This window comes from Mustela lutreola, chromosome 1 (assembly GCF_030435805.1).
Source record: "Mustela lutreola isolate mMusLut2 chromosome 1, mMusLut2.pri, whole genome shotgun sequence".
Lineage (NCBI taxonomy): Eukaryota > Metazoa > Chordata > Mammalia > Carnivora > Mustelidae > Mustela > Mustela lutreola.
This window is the reverse complement of record NC_081290.1, coordinates 140437085-140455975: the sequence shown is the minus strand read 5'-3', so window position 1 is coordinate 140455975 and position 18891 is coordinate 140437085. Positions and strand designations below refer to the sequence as shown.

The 18891-nt window shown below is 43.8% G+C and overlaps 1 protein-coding gene across 5 annotated transcripts in view; it reads left to right on the top strand.

Moving 5' to 3' along the window:
• Window positions 1–1416: 1416 nt before the first annotated feature.
• TRIM2 (tripartite motif containing 2) overlaps window positions 1417–18891 on the top strand; it is a 113521-nt gene continuing 96046 nt past the window's right edge. For 3 of the 5 annotated variants that reach the window (XM_059175244.1, XM_059175230.1, XM_059175287.1), the window contains exon 1: window positions 1418–1564. In XM_059175244.1, the coding sequence (XP_059031227.1) occupies window positions 1535–1564 (30 nt within the window). In that variant the 5' untranslated portion in view covers window positions 1418–1534. Of the gene's footprint in view, window positions 1565–18891 lie in introns of all 5 variants that reach the window. The other 2 variants (XM_059175252.1, XM_059175239.1) reach the window with 2 other exon arrangements.

The window sequence follows — 18891 nt, the reverse complement described above, 5'->3', positions numbered from 1 at the left end:
AGTTAACCTGTTCTTTAAAGTCAAGAGCTATGAGCGTCCAAATACAACAGCTCCTTTGGAATCATTAGGAGAAGAGAAGAATCCAAGACAGCTTCATACCCTATTTGCAAGGGCCACCAGAGGAATCTTACGTTAATACGAATTAAATATCAGTGGCAGAATCATAAATATTTTTAAACTGACAGAGATTATAAAGGACAGTGACTTTGGATTATTATTTTTATGATCAAAGTCAGAAGGGCTTCATACAGAATTTGTGGAAAATGAGTATATTTCAACATTTTTCTGTTTCTTTGCTAGTTAATTTTGACAGTGGCTATGCTTCCCTATGTAAATAATGAGACGGTTCCAAACTGTAATGACTGTACTTTTCTGAAACTTTGTATGGCTATAATTTATGCAATGCCACAAATCAACCAAATAGCTCTTAACTTTATTTTTACCTCAGTATATTATTTAGAAATCATACACAGAAAAAAAAGGCACAGTTTATTTTCTTGTTCTTGGTTATTATCATAGGGTATTGAAAGGTTAAGTTGGCATAGTAGCTTTAAAAGCAAAATTTAGTTAAGATCAAAAGAAGAAAAAAAAGTCATTGCTATCCTGTCTTCTTCCAAATGTACTGAGCTAACTTCTGCTGTGTTTGCACAGATGTATGATTGGATAAAGTAGGTATTTAAGAAATGAATGTAGGAGCTCCTGGGTGGCTCAGATCATGATCCTAGGGTCCTAGGATCGAGTTCCCCCTCCCCCACCATGGGGCTCCCTGTTCCGTGGGGAGTCTGCTTCTCTCTCTCTCCGACTCGCCCTGCTTGTGTTCCCTCTCTTGCTGTCTCTCTGTCAAAAAGTAAATTTAAAAAAAAAAAAAAAGAATGTGAGCCATTTCTATTTGGGGACAAAAAGAAGCCTATTTCTCTGGGTTCTGAAGGCATACCTATAAAATCAAACATTTTCTCTGTGGAGGTAGTGAAGGCTTCTCATCAGACACTTTATTCCACAGAATAAGTATGTCATAAAGGCATCCTCCTTGGATTTTGTTCTTTGATTGGAAAGCTCCTACAGGCCGCAATAAATAGACCATTCATTGACCCCAGAAGAATGAAGATGGCTAATGCAACACCAATGTTTGTGACTTTTAAAATGTATATTATTATGTGGGAGACATACGAACTTTTCCTTGAAATTGGTCTGCAGGCAGTGATTAAACTTTTCAACTTGGACTCCTTTCATGCTGCTGGCTATAAAGACGAGGACTTGGCTGTTCCTCTTTGGCTCCCTCTCCAGCTCTCTGGTCTCCCCGACTTCAGAATGAAACCTAATATCTTAAGCTAACAGAGCCCGAAGAGGCTGGTCATTGGCTCCCATTGTCCCCTGATACTGCAGCCCTGCCCCTTTGGCTTGTGCTGACGAGCTGTTTATATTTTTGTAAGGGCCACCCTTTAACTCAGCAGCTTGATGACTATAATGGGCCCAATTGTCTGTGGGCTGCAGAGAGCTGAGTCCCCACATCGGAGGAGGCTGGGGCCAGTCTCTGATGTCCAGGAGCGGCTGTTATGGAACACGGGTAAGGACAGTTCGGAGTGTGTGATGATGCTTTTTATGGGCTCGCTGGTTAATCCTGGGCACCGTTTAAGAGAAGCAAGTTGCTATTGAATTGCTAGCTTTTTCTTGGTTTTCATTTGTTGCCTGCTAACCACGGAAGGAGAAAGTCATTTCTCTGGGGTTTGCTGACAAGGCTCATAATGATTCTGGTCAACCCAGGCAAGAAATGCACAGGGAAGGAAAAAAACGAGAGGAGAGACACAGGTGGGTTTGACAGCAAAGCAACAGGGGAGAGGCAAAGCTCACGGCTGTGTGGGTAATGTTGTGAGGCTCAGAGGCTGTTTCGTTTCCTAACTTAAGTGTTCACAGTCAGGAGCTGGGCTCTGCCATGGTGGGGTTTCTGTAAGCCCGCTGTTAGCGGGTAGAACTCAGCCGACCCTGTTGTGAAGGGGTCTCCTATCTGCTGGTATTTTCAAAGGGCAAACCGTAGTCTTCTTGTATGTCATTAATAGTTCTATTCAGAAATGTGGGAACGGTTTGAAGTTGGCATGCTATAAAGTTTTATTGCCCATAAAAGTGCTCAGAGGGTACTCTGCCTGCTGCAGTGGGGCTCAGCAATGGAGGAACAGCCCCAGGCGATTAGAGCATTTGTCCTTGACTACCCAAGAGAAAAGGCGGTGGAGCCCGAGGACACCATGGGAGAGGAGGTGAAATGAGAATGGGCATAGCCAGCCCACCTGAGTGTTCTTTCTGGTTTCGTGCTGGTAAATAAATGAGTGAGGGAAGGAAACTGCTCAGCTACAGCCTTTACTGACTGATGTCATCGTCCTGGCTATTCCATTTGGTGCTAAGACGCCCTTCATGGTTCAGAGGGGCGCGGGGTCAAGGGAGGGGGTTGTGCTGTGTCTCAGATCGCAAGGGGGAGGGCACAGCTAGAGCCCTGGGAATTGCTTTGGGAATAATTGCTTCCTGCTAAACGGAAAATCACCTATGGCAGCTTTGATCAGAGAATTTTGTTCTGTCCTTTCTGAGGAGCCTCAGGGTGTGGGGTCCGTGAACTCACGGTCAGTGTTTGATATGGACACGAGCCAGAAAACCTGAAAAGGTGAAGTTTAACTTTTAGCGAAACTAAAGGTGACTCATGGGACTTGAATACATCTGGTGCTTTCTAAATCTTCCCACTTCTCCCAAGCCCCAGACTTTGTATTTGTTATCTGGATACACCACATTTAAAGCCAACATATTTGGGTGCTCCTGGAGGAATTAATTCAGATGCAGAGGTGGTTTTTAAATGAATTTGACCCAAAGCAACCTGAACATTTCAGCTCAGTGTATGAAAATACCAGGAGGTCTCTGAGTGAAGCCAGGGTTTCCTGAAGTGCTCTGAGAGCCCAGGAGGAGGAGGATGAGTTGCCCCATGGGTGGTATTGGAAAGGGACAGGCAGGCAGGGCAGAGACTCATTCCTCCTTCAGACAGACCAGTGCACTCTCCATTCTCACTGGGCAAGCACCTCCAGAGGGCAAGACAGCAGAATGAGGAAGGATAAAGAGGAGGACCAGTGAGAGAGAAGATGGGGAGAATACCAGGAGACCCCACAAGGCACAAAGATAGCTGTTATCCAGCATCTTTTATCAGAATGGTGGACATGCCAGTTTCTTGGCATTTCAGAGGCAGAATTTACATAAGTTAATGCTCACGTAAGAGATTTACAATAACAATATTCTACAGCTCTTACATACCAAGGGCTGTTCTCATGGGTCCACAGAATCAAACATGAAAGCATGTGTGGATGAAATACTGTGACAATGGCACGTATCAACGGTAATAACAATGATGATTTATTGAGCGCTTACTATGTGCCAGGCCTTTATCTCACTGGGTCCTCACCAACTCCTTAAAGTCAGAACGGTTCCTTTCCTTGCTTTATAGAAAAGGGATCTGAAGCAGAGGGGTTAAGTAACTTGGACAAAGTCACACAGCCAGTAAGCCACCTGAAGTGTGAGTCACCACGAAGGGGTCCAGGACATAGCCTTGTGTTATGAACTGAGGAGTTCCTGTGGAATAGAGCTGGCATTTATATTCATAGCTTTTCAAGAATTCATCTAGTGACTGGTACCAAAATGTGGCCTCCTGTAGAAGCTAATTAGCAATCGGGAAGGAAAGCCAAGAACAACTTCCTTTAAACAACTTCCTTTAAAGCGCTGAAGCCTAAGTAGTCTTGCCCCACTGAGCTGAAGGCCAGGAAGGGCCAGTTGTGGGGAGGTGTTTGGGGCACCTGGCTGGCTTGGTCCATAGAGCAAGTGACTCTTGATCTCAGGGTTTTAAGTTTGAGCTCCATGTTGGATATAGAGATGACTTAAAAATAAAATCTTTAAAAAAAAATAAAATTAAGACTTCCAATGTTGCAACTGGGAATGCCTTGGGGAGCTATATGATCTGAAGCTATCTTGGAAAAGAACATGGCACTCTTTAGGGTAAACAGTTCTGAAGTCAGGTTACAGCTTCAAAGTTCAATTTTAACACTGTGTTTTACCCTTCTGGGAAGAGCAGAGAGGTTGTTGGAAGGAAAGTTTCCACGCTGTAAGCACTCCATCTTTGGAGGGTCCTCAGTCGGATCTCAGGATATATGTATTTAGCTCTTTAACACTTCAAAGAACACACAGAAACTGCCAGCCCTGAGTTTATTTACCCTGAGCTCACAGATCTAAATGTTTTCCTCCTACACACCCCTTTAGAGATACATAGCATTTTCCAAGAGAGTTCCAGAGATTGGTGTCCAGGAGCATATCTGCTGTTTGTCAAGTCAGAGGTGGGCCCTTTGGCCCAACTGTTTGAGTAATTTTGCTTAAGTTCTATTTGCAGTTCTCAGCTGCAAAATGTGAAGTGTGCCTGTCAGCTTGTCAGGTATGGTACTAGAAAGTGCAGGCTGAGAGTGGGCAAACACACCTGGTCGTTAAAGACCTACCAGGAGCCGTTCTCCCTGAAGAGCTGATCAGGACTGCAGGTGTGATACAGGTGTGATCGGGGATGAGCTATGTCTCAAGGGCTCCCAGGGGTTCCCCAGAGCATACAGTCCCAGATTTGCCTTCCATCTTTTTTGATGGGTCCGTTTAACATCGTGGATAACAAAATAGCCTATCTACTAAGTATGTGTGATGGTGTCGGTGTGTCTCGTTTGAGAATTTATGTGAACAGAAAATACAGGGAATGCAAAGGATTATGAATGCAATCAGTGTTCCATCGCTGCACTTAGGGAGCTCAGCAGGCTCTCTGTTCCTCAGCCATCATCTGCAGGGGCTAACCCCTCTGAACTTACACACTTGAGTCTGTGGTGTGGCTATGTTCTTCATTCCACACCACTGCCCCAGGTCTGCTTCCAGCTCCAGACCTTGCCTTGCAGGCTATACTTCTGAAATTTATGGAATATTTAAATATTCTCTGCTTGGCACCCCGCACAACATCACCCAAAAATCTCAATCAGAATGAATGAGATGATCCCTCTGTGATAGAAAAGGGATAACTCATGCCAAATACTGTGGAGGGCCTTCCCCGTGTTCTATTTCTTCAGTCCTCATAAAAGCCCAAGAAGGTAGGCATGATTATTATCCCATGATCATGTGAGGGAAATGAGAACTGGAGAGGTTAAGTAACTTCCCAGAGTCCTCAGTAGTCACTAGAAACCAGCAGACCTGTGATTCAAGTTCAGATCCGTTTGAGCGATATTCTGGTGTTGGTGCATTTTGGGGATATTCTACTTTTCCATAAAACTTACTATGAGTATTTGTAATAAACACAGAAATAGACCTAATGGTACAATGGATCCCAAAACAGTCAGCACTCAAGACCTTGGCCACATTTGCTTCATCCTTGTAAGACAGTTTTCTTTGGCTCCATTTCCTGTCAGTTCCATCTCATCCAGGATCGCTCACTCACTTACATGCTGGGTGTCAGCCTGACCAAACAACTGGTTGTTCTCTGAATATTGTCTCTTGCCTCTGGACCTTTGCACTGGCTGATCCCCTTGACTCAGTGGCTTCCACCCCGATACACTGTTGTCCACAAGACCCACCACTGACCAACCGAATCAGAAACTTCAAGCACTAATCACCCTCCTCTCCATCACCATTTGACACACTCCTCCTCAATCTTCCATACTCCCTCACTTCTAGCATCATCTGTTCCTCCACAAAGCCTTCACCGATGTCCCAAGTCTGGCTAAGGGTGCTCCCTCCCACAGCATTTGTACATACGTCTGTCATAACACCGCCCCATGGAATTCTTCAATAGAATGTGGATTCTTCTAGGGCCAGCACCATGGTTTTGAGCTCTATATTCCCAGAGACTAGCACATACTGACTAGTGATCAGTAAACACTTGAGTGAGGAAGAGAGGAAGAGGAAGAGAGTAACAGGAGAGAAAGGAATGGACGTGACACCACCTGAGTTCCTAACCCTGCAGATCTCTGAATATGAGGAGCCCCTCACACCTCTTCTGGGAGCGTTTGGCATAACAAGACCTATTGCCATTATACACATGAGTTTTACACCAGCCAGAAGGTGGGCAAAGGGAAAGAAAATACCAGACTAGCACCTGCGAACACACATAGGATCCTCCCCTACTTTGAGGTTTTATTCTACCTGCCCCCATTTTTGCCTCCAGAAAACCATGTCTGTTTAACTAATTTCCCAATGATCTTCAAACATCTGAAGGGTCATCTAAAAAATGGGTGCCTTGGGGCGCCTGGGTGGCTCAGTGGGTTAAGCCAACTGCCTTCGGCTCACGTCATGATCCCAGGGTCCTGGGATCGAGCTCCCCATCGGGCTTTCTGCTCAGTGGAGAGCCTGCTTCCCCCTCTCTCTCTGCCTGCCTCTCTGCCTAGTTGTGATCTCTGTCTGTCAAATATATAAAATTTTTTTAAAAAAATGGGTGCCTTCCTGTTATATAAAGTAACCGACTTGAATGTGTGATCTCCTGAGAAAGTAAGAAACACATTTTTTGTGGATACTCTCAAATGAGCAGATTCCAGGAGACTATTTCAGGCCCATCTATTAATTCTCAGATGAGAATTAATCTTTCCATGTGGAAAATCCAGGCACCCCTGGATGACTTAATTTTAAATACGAGAGCTTGAAGCAAAATGTTGCTGAGGAGCTTCTGTCTTTTATACAAGTCCTGTGAAATCTGCAAGGCTGGCTCTTTCTGGGGCCCACAAGTGCCTCCCCAGCAACTGGCAATAATTGCATTTTTAGGAACACCCAGGAGAGCCCAATCTATTTGACATTTAGGTTCTTCCACTGGGACCCGGCCAACAAGAACTAGGGTTCTCAGAACACAATTCTTGATCTGCATTCCTCACTGGGCCATTCTATTTCCTCCAGAGCATTTTTTTTTTTTTTTAAGATTTATTTTATTTATTTGAGAAAGAGAGAATGAGAGGGCAGGGCAGAGAGAGAGAGAGAGAGTTTCTGAAGTAGACTCCTGCACTGAGCACAGAGCCCAACCCAGGGTTTGATCTCATAGCCCTGAGATCAGGACCTGAGCCATAACCAAGAGTCAGTTGCTCAGCCAACTGTGCCACCCATGTGCCCCTCCTTAAGGGCATTTTTAACAACCACCACCACCACCACAACAAAAACATAGCAATGATCAGTGATTTCTTAGAAACATGGCCCTTTTAACCATCTCCTCCTCGAGGATAGCTATTGGGTCTTCTGGATGCTATCTGTGGTCTGGGCATACTGGGGACACAGACTAAATATTAATTAATGCCAGTCCATTAAGAAAGTAGAATGGAAAAGACCCCTAAGGTAGCAGTGACCCTACAGGCCCCAGAAGCCTGGTTGGAACAGTGGCGAGGAAAGATAGTGACAAGGCCTGAACAAAGCCGCTCTCTTCCCACATTCAGTGCCCGCAGCGAACCAAGCGGTGCCATTGTCCAAACTGTCACTGGAGGGCTGGGAGGGGGCCCTGGCAGCCGCCCAGCCTGCCCCATTGCTGTCCAGGGGTATTCAGGGAATAAGGGCCTCCAGCGCAAAGCTTCCTTTATCTCACAGGCCATGGTGCCCAGGGCACCACGGCTACCCTCTGCACACACAGCTGGTGGTGTCACAGTTTCTGGTGTCCCTTTAGAGGAGCAAGGTTCTTGGGGGATGGGAGCTGCTGATAGTGAAGGGAGTAGGGCTTGGGGACTGCTGGCCTTTGTCCTATTCAGAAATTGGGGTTACTGGGTCAGAGCAATGTCGCCATACCTTGTGATTTTCCAAGGCTGCCTAGAAACCTGCTCCTTTAGAACAAAAGCATGTCTGGCTTGTGTCCACACTCACACCAAAGGCTTTAAAAGTGGGACAGGGGTCACCTCAGCGCAGCACCCCCCCCCAGATGTTTCTGTGGGAGCTGTTGTATGCATGCCTCCTCCCCCAAGTGGATGGAAATCTCCACTCCCAGTCTTGCAGTCCCTGGGAAGCCCAAAGCGACAAGGGGTCAGGAGAGGGGGTCAGGGAGACAAAAAGAGGGGGTGAGGGATGCTGGAGATTAGGGAAACCCACCCAGCTTTTTTCTCTGCCCAAGACTTGTTTGTTGCCGTGGCGTGGTGGGAGTTTTTGTTGGGGGATTTTTTTTTTCCCCTTTTAGCCAAAGCGGTGCATTCTGGTGCTGCCAGCAGAACAACTCTTCCCAGTTCCTTCACACGGAAATCGTGCACGTAGCATCCAGGCCCAGGCCTGTGTCTGTAATTCCCTCTATTAATTCTGAAAAGGATTTAGGTTTTGTTCTGTTTGTCTTCTCCTCGCAGAGCACGTAGTTTCTCAGCCACTGACCGGAAAGCTTTGTGCATTTGGTGGATCACCAGGCCATCAATTTAACGATGGAGAGCACCAATACTGCTTAAGCGCTAACTATATATCAGGGACTGTTTTAAGTGCTTTATGTTTATGAGCTACTGAACACTCCAAGATAAGTCTCTTGATCTCTATTTTCTTTCTTTCTTTTTTTATTTTTTAAGATTTTATTTTTTACTTGACAGACAGAGATCACAAGTAAGCAGAGAGGCAGGCAGAGATAGAGGAGGAAGTGGGCTCCCCGCTGAACAGAGAGCCCGATGTGGGGCTCAATCTCAGGACCCTGGGACCATGACCTGAGCCAAAGGCAGAGGCTTTAACCCATTGAGCCACCCAGGCACCCCTCTTTTTTTCTTTTTTAATATTTATTTATTTATTTATTTGAGAGAGAGAGCAAGCAGGGGGAGGGGCAGAGCGAAAGAAACTCAAGCAGACTGAGCTGAGTGCAGAGCCAGCCACGGAGCTTGACCTCACGACCCTAAGATCATGACCTGAGCCAAAACCAAGAGTCAGATGTGTAAATGACTGAGCCACCCAGGCACCCCTTTAGTCTCTATTTTCAAATGAGGAAACTGATCCTCAGAGAATTAAGAAAGTTGTCCAAGGTCATACAGCTGGTCAGGGCCAGGCTGGCTTTTGGGTTCCAGAGTCTGCATTTTTAAACCCTGTGCCATCCCCCAAGGGAGACATTTTGTATGGATGCACAAAAGTATATGCATTCATTGCCCTATTTAATATCTTTCAAAAATTCTTTTTCTTATGAATAATGTCGTGATGAATGGTTTTGTAATAATAACTAAGTTCTTAACAAATGTTAAACCAGTGTGACAGGCACTCTTTTAAGTTCTTTATGCAACTCTTTGAAACAACCTACTCTTATTACCATTTAACAGATGAGGAAACTGAGGCACAGAGCAGTTGATGAGATATTTTGTCCCAGATCACACAGTTAGGAAGTGACAGAGCTGTCCCAGGGCTACTGTTCTTATGATGCTGTTTGGACAAGTATCCATCAGCACACCTGTGATACTGCTTGGAGAAAAATTTTTTAGCTGGAATCACTAGGGCATAACATACGCATATTTTTAAGGATCTGGATATATATCCGTAAACTACTTTCCAGTTAACACTGGGTGGTTATACTAATTTATGTTCCCAGGAGCCGTGCAATTGACCAAGGAATCTAAGTTAGAATAGGCCCTGGTAAGTGGAGATGTCCCTCTAGCCCCTGGGCAGTGTATTCATAAACATTTTTAGCTTTTGTGGACTGATCTAGGCACTTACTATCTATTAATAATATTTTTATGAAAAAATATGTCTAGCCTAAAACTATACTTGAAAAGGAACATCTGCATTGCTGGTAAGGTTTCTTGTTTCTTGATCTGGCTGGCGCTTACCCTGTTGTGGTTCCTTTTTGATAATTCATTGAATTGTCGCTTTAGAACTTGGTCACTTTCCTGTTTGTAATTTATACTTATTAAAAGTTTATTTTATTTTATTTTAAGATTTTATTTATTTATTTGAACGAGAGAGATCGAGAGGGATAGAACAAGAGTCAGGGGGAGAGGCAGCAGCAGACTCCTCGCTGAGCGGGGAGCTCAACATGGGGCTCGATCCAGGAGCCCTGTGATCATGACCTGAGCTAAAGGCAGATGCTTAACTGACTGAGCCACCCACATGCCCCTAGAAGTTTATTTGGGGACAACTGGGTGGCTCAGTCAGTTAAACCTCTGCCTTTGGCTCACGTCCTGACCCCAGGGGCCTGGGATCGAGCCCTACATCGGGCTCCTTGTTCAATGGGAATCCCGCTTCTCCCTCTGTCTGCTGCTCTCCCTGCTTATGCTTTCTCTCTCTCTCTGACGAATAAATAAAATCTTTAAAAAAAATTTAAAAAAAAGAATCTATGTATCGGATATAGATATTTTGGAGGTTAGGCACAGAATACATTGAAATCTATCATAAAGGATAAGAAAATGACTCAATCGTCCCCATATTTTCTCCTCATGTTGGATAAAAGGAAATTTTGAAAGAAACATTTTCATGGTTTCTTTTGTTTTTAATTACTAATGCAAGAATTGAAAAGACATTGAATTATAAGAGTTCCAAGAAGTAGGGTCCTCAAAAATCTCTTTGCCTGTCTTTATTGTTTTTGTTTCATACGAGTAAGATTTTTTTTGTTTGAAACTTCAAAATCATGACACGTATTTAACATACGCAGTTTATGGTGAGTGAGTTTTTGCAGGGAACTGAGAACAAATATTAAGACCCCAGAGAGAATTGTTCTCTTTTTCTCTTGGCTTTCTAATGTGTTCTTCCTTAATACTTGGTTTTGAAGTCATGTGTGGTTCTGTGATCTGGCCTGATGCCCAGATCGAGTAATGTCCCTGGAGACTCAGAACATCTTTCCGTGGCTAATGCATCAGCTCAAGAAAATCAATATATCATCAAGAAAACATTATAAGAGAGTAGTCTCTTACTCTCATGGAAGCCAGTGGCAATTTCCTTGTCAGATTTCCAGTTGTTTTGAAACATTATTTGAGTGCTTATTTCCCTCTCCTGACTTTGTATTTGATCTAAAATTAATCGCTTAGCGCCATTCAGTTTCTCAGTCCCTGGAATCCAGTTGTAATTTCTATCAGTTTTTATTGCTTTGCAACAGGGGATTTAAAAGGATGCAGAATAAGAGAGTATCTTGTGGGGGCACCTGGGTGGCTCAGTGGGTTAAAGCCTCTGCCTTCGACTCAGGTCATGATCCCAGGGTCCTGGGATCGAGCCCCGCATCGAGCCCCACATCGGGCTCTCTACTTAGAAGGGAGTCTGTTTCCCTTCCTCTCTCTCTGCCTGCCTCTCTGCCTACTTGTGATCTCTGTCTGTCAAATAAATAAATAAGATCTTTTAAAAAATAAATAAATAAAAATAAAAACAGACTCCCGGGGCTCCTGGGTGGCTCAGTGGGTTGGGCATCTGCCTTTGGCTCAGGTAGGGATCCTGGGATCCTGGGATCAAGCCCCACATAGGCTTCTTGCTCTGCGGGGAGTCTGTTTCTCCCTTTCCCTCTGTCTGCCGCTCCCCCTACTTGTGCTTTCTCTCTCTCTGTCAAATAAATAAATGAAATATTTTTTTAAAAGTTTCCAAATTATATAATAAAAATATGCATAAGAAAAAAAGACAGTAAATGGTAATGTCATTTACTAGCTCTATTCATATTCAAATATGTACTAAGCATATGTCTTGCAATTTATTTATCTGTAGGTAGTAGGTCTATAGATAGATTTCTGCCTTATTCTTTTTTTTTAAAGATTTTATTTATTTATTTGAGAGAGACAGCACGTGAGAGAGAGCATGAGCAGCGGGGAGGGGCAGAAGGAGAGGGAGAAGCAGACTCTCCCCTGAGCAGGGAGCCTATCAGGGGGTTCGAACCCAGGACCATGAGATCATGACCTAAGCTGAAGGTAGATGCTTAACCAACTGAGCCACCAAGGGACCTCTGTTTTATTATTTATATTTTTCTGGGTTTTCCAAATTATCTAGAGCATCTAATTGGCTTTTATTTGAAATATGCATTTTTTAAGATATTTTATTTTTATTTATTTGACAGACAGAGATCACAAGTAGGCAGAGAGGCAGGCAGAGAGAGAGAGAGGAGGAAGCAGGCTCCCTGCCGAGCAGAGAGCCCAATATGGGGCTCGATTCCAGGACCCTGGGATCATGACCTGGGCTGAAGGCAGAGGCCTTAAACCACTGAGCCACCCAGGTGCCCCTGAAATATGCATTTTAATAAATTCATTTCATCTCTTAGGGCCCAAGTCCACCCTGCCATAAAGTTCTGGTTACTGTAGTAGGAAATGATCTCTCGCTTTTCGCTGACTTTCAAATCCCTTTTATCACATATGGACTTGAATTGCAGCTGCTTGTACATGTGATTTTCTTCCCAACTAGTATGGAAGCTCCTCGAGAACAGGGACTAGGCTCAGAGGTCCTAAGTTTATAAGCAAAGCCTAGCTCTCCTTCCCCACCTTTTCCATAAAGCCTCTCCTGCTACTTGAAAAAGTGGGTGAGTTCTTTCCGTGAGTCCTCAAAACAGGTTTCTATGCCTCTTTAATTCAGCTTTGGGTTATGGTTAATTGTATTTGTCTTGCCCGCCTATTCATCATCCGACTCCTTATTACGGAAACGAACCTTGTTCCCTTTTGTGCCCAGAGAGGTGCCTTGCATTAAAGTGTGTTCTCCGTAAACATGAGCTGGATTTATGACTGAATGAACCGGGGCCCCTTCCAGCTATTTCAAACAGGTGCCTTTCAGTTAGCCTTGAATCTGAAATGTTTAAGGCTGCTCTACAGGCGTGGGGACAGGGGGTGGGAGAAGAGAGTTTACAAAAACTAAGCAGACTCAAAGCACTGTGCAGTGGCAGTTGTGAAGCCTAATCCACCAGAAAAATCTGCCAGGAAATGCATTCACCTCGACTCATGGTGCCCCAGATAATAGTCTTTGCTCCTCTCTGAGTCCTGAGAACTTTTTCTAGAAGCTTTACCTTTTTTCACCATTTCACAAACTCCTAGAGATTAATTCCCCAAAGAATTCCATTCTTCCAGTCATAAATTGAGCACCGTAGATCTGTTCTGCACCCCACGTTAGGCCCTAGTCCTGCAAATGTGGCCATTAAGAGAAGAATTTAAAATCAGATTTTATAAATGTTTTAGAATATAAAAATGAGGAAATAGGTAGCAAGATTCAGTTTAACCTGACATGTTGTGTTCCAGGTTTTTGCAGAGCCTTGTCCTGGGCACTGTGGATGGTGTGACACTGAGCTCATTCATAACATCCCACCTGCTGGCGGCAGTGTAACCCAGGGAAGGGAGGGGAGGAGGAGGAGGGGTCTGGGGAGAAGAAGAACACAGGACTTCCAAGGTTCCGGGTCAGGGCTGGATAGAGATGGGAATAGTTGGGAGGGCTGCTGGTAGCTATAACTGTGTTGGGGGTGGTCATGGATTTTTTGGGTCTATTGCCCCGGAAATGTAAGATGTGGGTGAGTGCGATTCAGATAGAATTTTAAAAGCTTTAAAAAAAAAAAAAAAAAGGTCTGGGATGCCTGAGTGGTATGATCGTTTGAGCATCCAATTCTTGGTTTCAGCTCAGGTGGTGATCTCAAGGTCACTCAAGGTCAAGAGATCAAGCACCACAACATGCTCAGCTCTTAGTGTGAAGTCTGTGTGAGAGTCTCTCTCCCTCTCCCCCTGCCCCTTTGCCCCTCCCCCAAATAACTAAATACATCTTAAAAAAAAAATAGAACGAGGAAAGCTGTAGGGGGGAAAAAACCCAAAATTCTAAGACAATATTAGATAGAAGATGTGAAATGAGACAGGTTATCATAGAAAACAAAATAGTAAAAGGATTGTCTTTAGTAGAACTCAGTGCATCTGTCAATGTTCTTAACTGCTGACAACAGAAACTACTCTAGTTAGTTTGACCATAAAATGAATTTATTAAAAAAATACAAGGACACCACCAAGAAAGTGAAAGGACAACTTACAGAATAAGGGAAAATATTTTCAGATCATATAGGTGATAAGGGACTTGTATCCAGAATAAAAAAACTCAATAGTAAAAGATAAATTGTAAAAGACAACTAAAAATGGGGGAAGAGGGGCACCTTGGTGGCTTAGTCAGTTAATTGTCTTCCTTGTGCTCAGGTCATGATCCCAGCATCCTGGGTTTGAACCCCACATTGGGCTCCTTGCTGAATGGGAAGTCTGCTTCTCCCTCTCCCTCTACCTGCCGCTCTGTCTACTTGTGCTCTCTCTCTCTTTCTGTGTCAAATAAATAAATAAATATATATATATATATATAATATATATATAATAAATATATAAATATATATATTTATTATATATTTATATATAATAAATATATATATAATAAATATTTATTTATTTATTTATTTATTTATTTTTAATGGGGAAAGAATGATGGTTGCACAACATTGTGAATGTACTTCATGTCACTGAACTGCACACATAAAACTGGTTAAAGTGGTAAATTCTAGGCTATGTATATTTAACTATGATTTTAAAAAATTATTTTTGCAAAATGTGCAAAAGATTTCTGGGGTGCCTAGGGGATTCAGTCAGTTGACCATCTGACTTCTGATTTCAACTCAGTTCATGATCTCGGGGTTCTGGACTGGAGCTCCAGTGTCAGGGTCCTGGGATGGAACTCTGGTGTCAGATTCCATGCTCAATAAGGAGTCTGCTTCTCTCTCTCCTGCTCTCTCTCCATCCACCTCTGCCTCTCCCCTCTCATGCACATGCTCCCAGGTGCATGTGCCCTCTCTAAAATAAATAAATCTTTAAAATAAAATAGAACGTGCAAAAGATTTCAAAGGACATTTCTTCACAAAGAAGATACACAACTGGCCAATGAGCACATGAAAAGAATCTCAATATTATTAGTATTAGATATTAGATATTAGTATTAGATACTCAACATCATTAGGGAAATCAAATCCCAACCATAATGAATACCACTTCACCCCCACTAGGAAATCGGAACCCTCATATATTGTGAGCAGTAATGTAAAATGATGTAACTGATTTGGAAAATAGTCTGGAAGTTCCTCAAAATTATAAACACAGGATTATCCTATGACCCAGCAACACTACTCTTAGATAGACCCAAGAGAAATGAAAATACATGTCCAAACAAAAAATTGTATTCACATGTTCATAGCAGCTTTGTTCATACTAGCCAAAGAGCGGAAGCAATGCACATGTCTATCAACTGATAAACGGATAAAGAAAATGTGGTTTATTCATGCAATGGAATATTATTTGCCAATAAAAAAGAATGAAATACTGGAATGTGTTGCAGTAGGGATAGTCCTTGGAAAAAATTGGCTAAGCAAAAGAAGGGAAGCATGAAAAGGCCACAAATTATATGATTCCATGTATAAAAAATGTCCAGAATAAGCAAATCCTTAGAGATAGACTGTGGATTAGTGATCACTAGGGGCTGAGAGAACGGGGGAATGGGAAGTGACCACTAGTGTGTATGAGATTTCTTTCTGGGATGATGAAAATGTTCTGGAATTAGATAGTGATGATAGTTCACAGCTTTGTGAATATACTAAAAACCACTGAACTGTACACTTAAATAGATGGATTTCATAGTATGTGAATTTTATTTAAATAAAACTATTCAATAAGAAGAATACTGGGGTACCTGGGTGGCTTACTTGGTCAATCATCTGCCTTTGGCTCAGGTCATGATCCCAGGGCCCTCGGATGGAGCCCCACATCAGTCTCCGGCCTCAGCAGGGAGCCTGCTTCTCCCTTTCCCTTTGCTCATGCTATCTCTTATCTCTCTTTCTCTCACAAATAAATAAAAACAAATCTTTAAAAAAAAGAAATGAAAAAGAAGAATATTAAGTGGCTCAGAGAATCTCTAAGAAATCTAGAGAATCAGGCTCGGAGGCTACTCAGCTGAGAGTAATACCTAAATTATACCACAGATGGTTCCAGAATGAGCCCTAATTCTGTTCCTCTGAACACAGCCACCACAGACGCTCTGTTGGACCTTTGGCCCTTTAGGGTCCATATCTCTGCCAAGTTCTGCCACAGGACAGAAAATGGCTTCTCTGGGGTCCATCTTCTCCTATTGCCTTTATCCCAACGGAAGTCTAATGTTTATCCCTCCGACTGCCAGAGTCCACATCACAGTTTCAAGCCCCACCTGCAAGGGAGGCTGAGAAAGTGGGCAGAGGTTTGGGAGATGAGACTCAAACAAATGTTCACTATCCCACACTTCTCTCAATGGGTTTGCCTGGGCAGTGGTTTTAAAGTCATAAAATGTTGGAGTTAAGTGGGTCCTTTGAAGTTCAGCTACTAGGCTGGCCATTTGGTCCTACGACTGCAACAATCTAAACACAATGGGCAATTTCTAGCTTTATCTTTCCTTGCTTGTTAAGCATTTGGCAACGTTAATCACTCTTTTTTCTTTTAATTTTATTTTATTTATTTTTCTTATGTTCAGTTAGTCAACATACAGTGCATCATTAGTTTTTGATGTAGTGTTCCATTATTCATTATTAACCACTCTTTATTTTATTTATTTACTAATACTTTATTTATTCGTTTGAAGAGAGATCACAAGTAGACAGAGAGGCAAGCAGTGAGGAGGAAGTAGGTTTCCCACTGAGCAGAGATCTCGATGCGGGGCTTGTTCCCAGGACCCTGAGATCATGACCTGAGCTGAAGGCAGAGGCTCAACCCACCGAACCACCCAGGCGCCCCTAATCACTCTTTTTAAAAACATTTCTCTTCCCTGTGTGTGGGTCAGCCTTCCTGTACCTTTCTAATCAGTTTTTTCTGTTTCTGTCTGGAGCTGCTCTCTTTGCCCCTTAAAGCTGATGTTTCTCCTCACTGACATGTTCAGTCCTGCTCTGAGTAACTCAATCCAAATTGTGTGGATGTCATGGGTTCAATTGTGTCCCCCTGAAATTCATAGGTTGACGTCCTAACTGGCACTACTTCAGAGCGTTACCTTATATGGAGATTAGGTAATCTCCAGATAAGAAATAAAGATAAGGACCGTGGTACTTAGTTAAAAATGAGATCACACTGGAGTGGGGGGGCTGCCTAATCCAATATGACTGGTATCCTGACAGAAGGGGAAATGTGGACACCCTCATGCAGGGAGAGTACCACGTGAAGACTGTACTTATGATACCACAAGCCAAGGAACTATTAGAAGTGAGGAGAGAGTCCTGAAACAGATCCTTGCCTGGCACTGTCGGAGCGAGTGTGGTCCTCCTGGCACAGGTCTTGTCTATCTGGCCTCCAGAAGTGTGAGACCATACATTTCTGTTGTTGAAGCCTCTGTTTGTGGTACTTTGTTATGGCAGCCTAGCAGAGGAAGTGAATTGTTCTCTACTCCTGTATTTTCCTTCTACATAAAGATGGATAACTCTCTAATTTGCATTGCTAGTCCACAAGGTCCAAACTACCTTACAGATCCATGGGACTGGCTTGCCTGCTGGGGTATTTGCATTTGGATATCCTACAAAAGCCATAAACTCAACTTGTCTAAACTTCAGCTCATCCTTTCTCTGGTCCCACTAGCTCCCCCTTCATTTCTCTGTCTTGGCAGATGGTACTCTCCATCCACCCTGGTGCACATGCATGTCAGGGTGATAGCCTCCAGCTTCACTCCCCTCCTTGTTCCCCTCCATGTCCTAAAGGTGTTGTCTCTCACATCTTTGGAGACTTTCCCATCCATCCCCACCCACCTACACCCGGTCCTGGGCTATCTTCCTTCCATATGCCTTCCTCAGTAATCTGTGTGAAGCACAAGGGTCCCCACAGCTTCCAAAGGTCCAACCCCAGAGCTTAGCAGATGAGACTGTCATCATCTGACTCCATAACCACGTCTCTCACCTCTGTTCCTCTCACCTGTTTTCTGCAGCCATACAGAAATTCAGATCTTTCCCTGCCTCTCTCTCTCCATCCTGCCTAATGCTTACTTAGTCTTCAAAACACAAATGCATCCTCCTGTGGGAAGCCTTCCTTAATTTCTAGCATGATCGAAAGCCCGCTTCTATGTTCCCTTAACCCTCTGGCCATACACTCTTATCATAGGAATTTCTCCATGGGCTGAAATTGTTGGCCGCCTCCTCTCAGCCCCCACCTCCCCTCAGTCTCTCAATAGTAAGGCGCTTTAGAGTAGAGACTGAAGGCTTTTTGCAGCTTTCTGTTCTCAGCCTAGTGCCTGGCACATGGGAGGCACTCATAAATGTTTCTAGAAGAGGGACACCTGGGTGGCTTAATGGGTTAAGCCTCTGCCTTCAGCTCAGTTCATGATCTCAGGATCCTGGGATTGAGCCCCACACCTGCTTACCCCTCTTTTTCACCCAGCCTCTCTGCCTACTTGTGATCTCCTTCTCTCTCTCTCTCTCTCTCGTTCTGTGTGTGTCAAGTAAATAAACAAAATCTTTAAAAAAAAAAAAATTTCTAGAAGGAAGCAAGGAATTCGGGGATGATGAGTTGGGTAATACTTCCTACCCAAACCTATTTTACAGAATAAACAATAAGTCCCCAAGAGGCAGTCATTTCTTATCATTTTCAGAGATGATGGTGTCGCAGTGACTCATTATCAGAATTTACTAAAGTAAACGCAGAGATTTTTTTTTTTTCCTGTCTCCCATTCAGGAGTCATGATTGCTTTCAGTGGCGTAAACGGTCCCAAGAATGGACGCTGGCCCTTTTGGGTTGTCTCAGCCTCGTCCAACTCAAGTCGTTTCCCCCCGAGGGCCAGAGTTTGCATTTGTGTTTACAGGACTGGCAGGGAGGACGCGCTCGCCGGACTAGACCTGCGAACCCAGCCAACCCCCTCTCCTCTGCCCCCCCCCCCCCCGGGCTGCGATTGGCCCTTCCCCGGAGGCTGGGCGCAAGAGCCTTTAGTCATCGCACTGGGAAATCTTTCTGGAACTGGGCACCAACTTGCGTGTTGTTTTCCTGC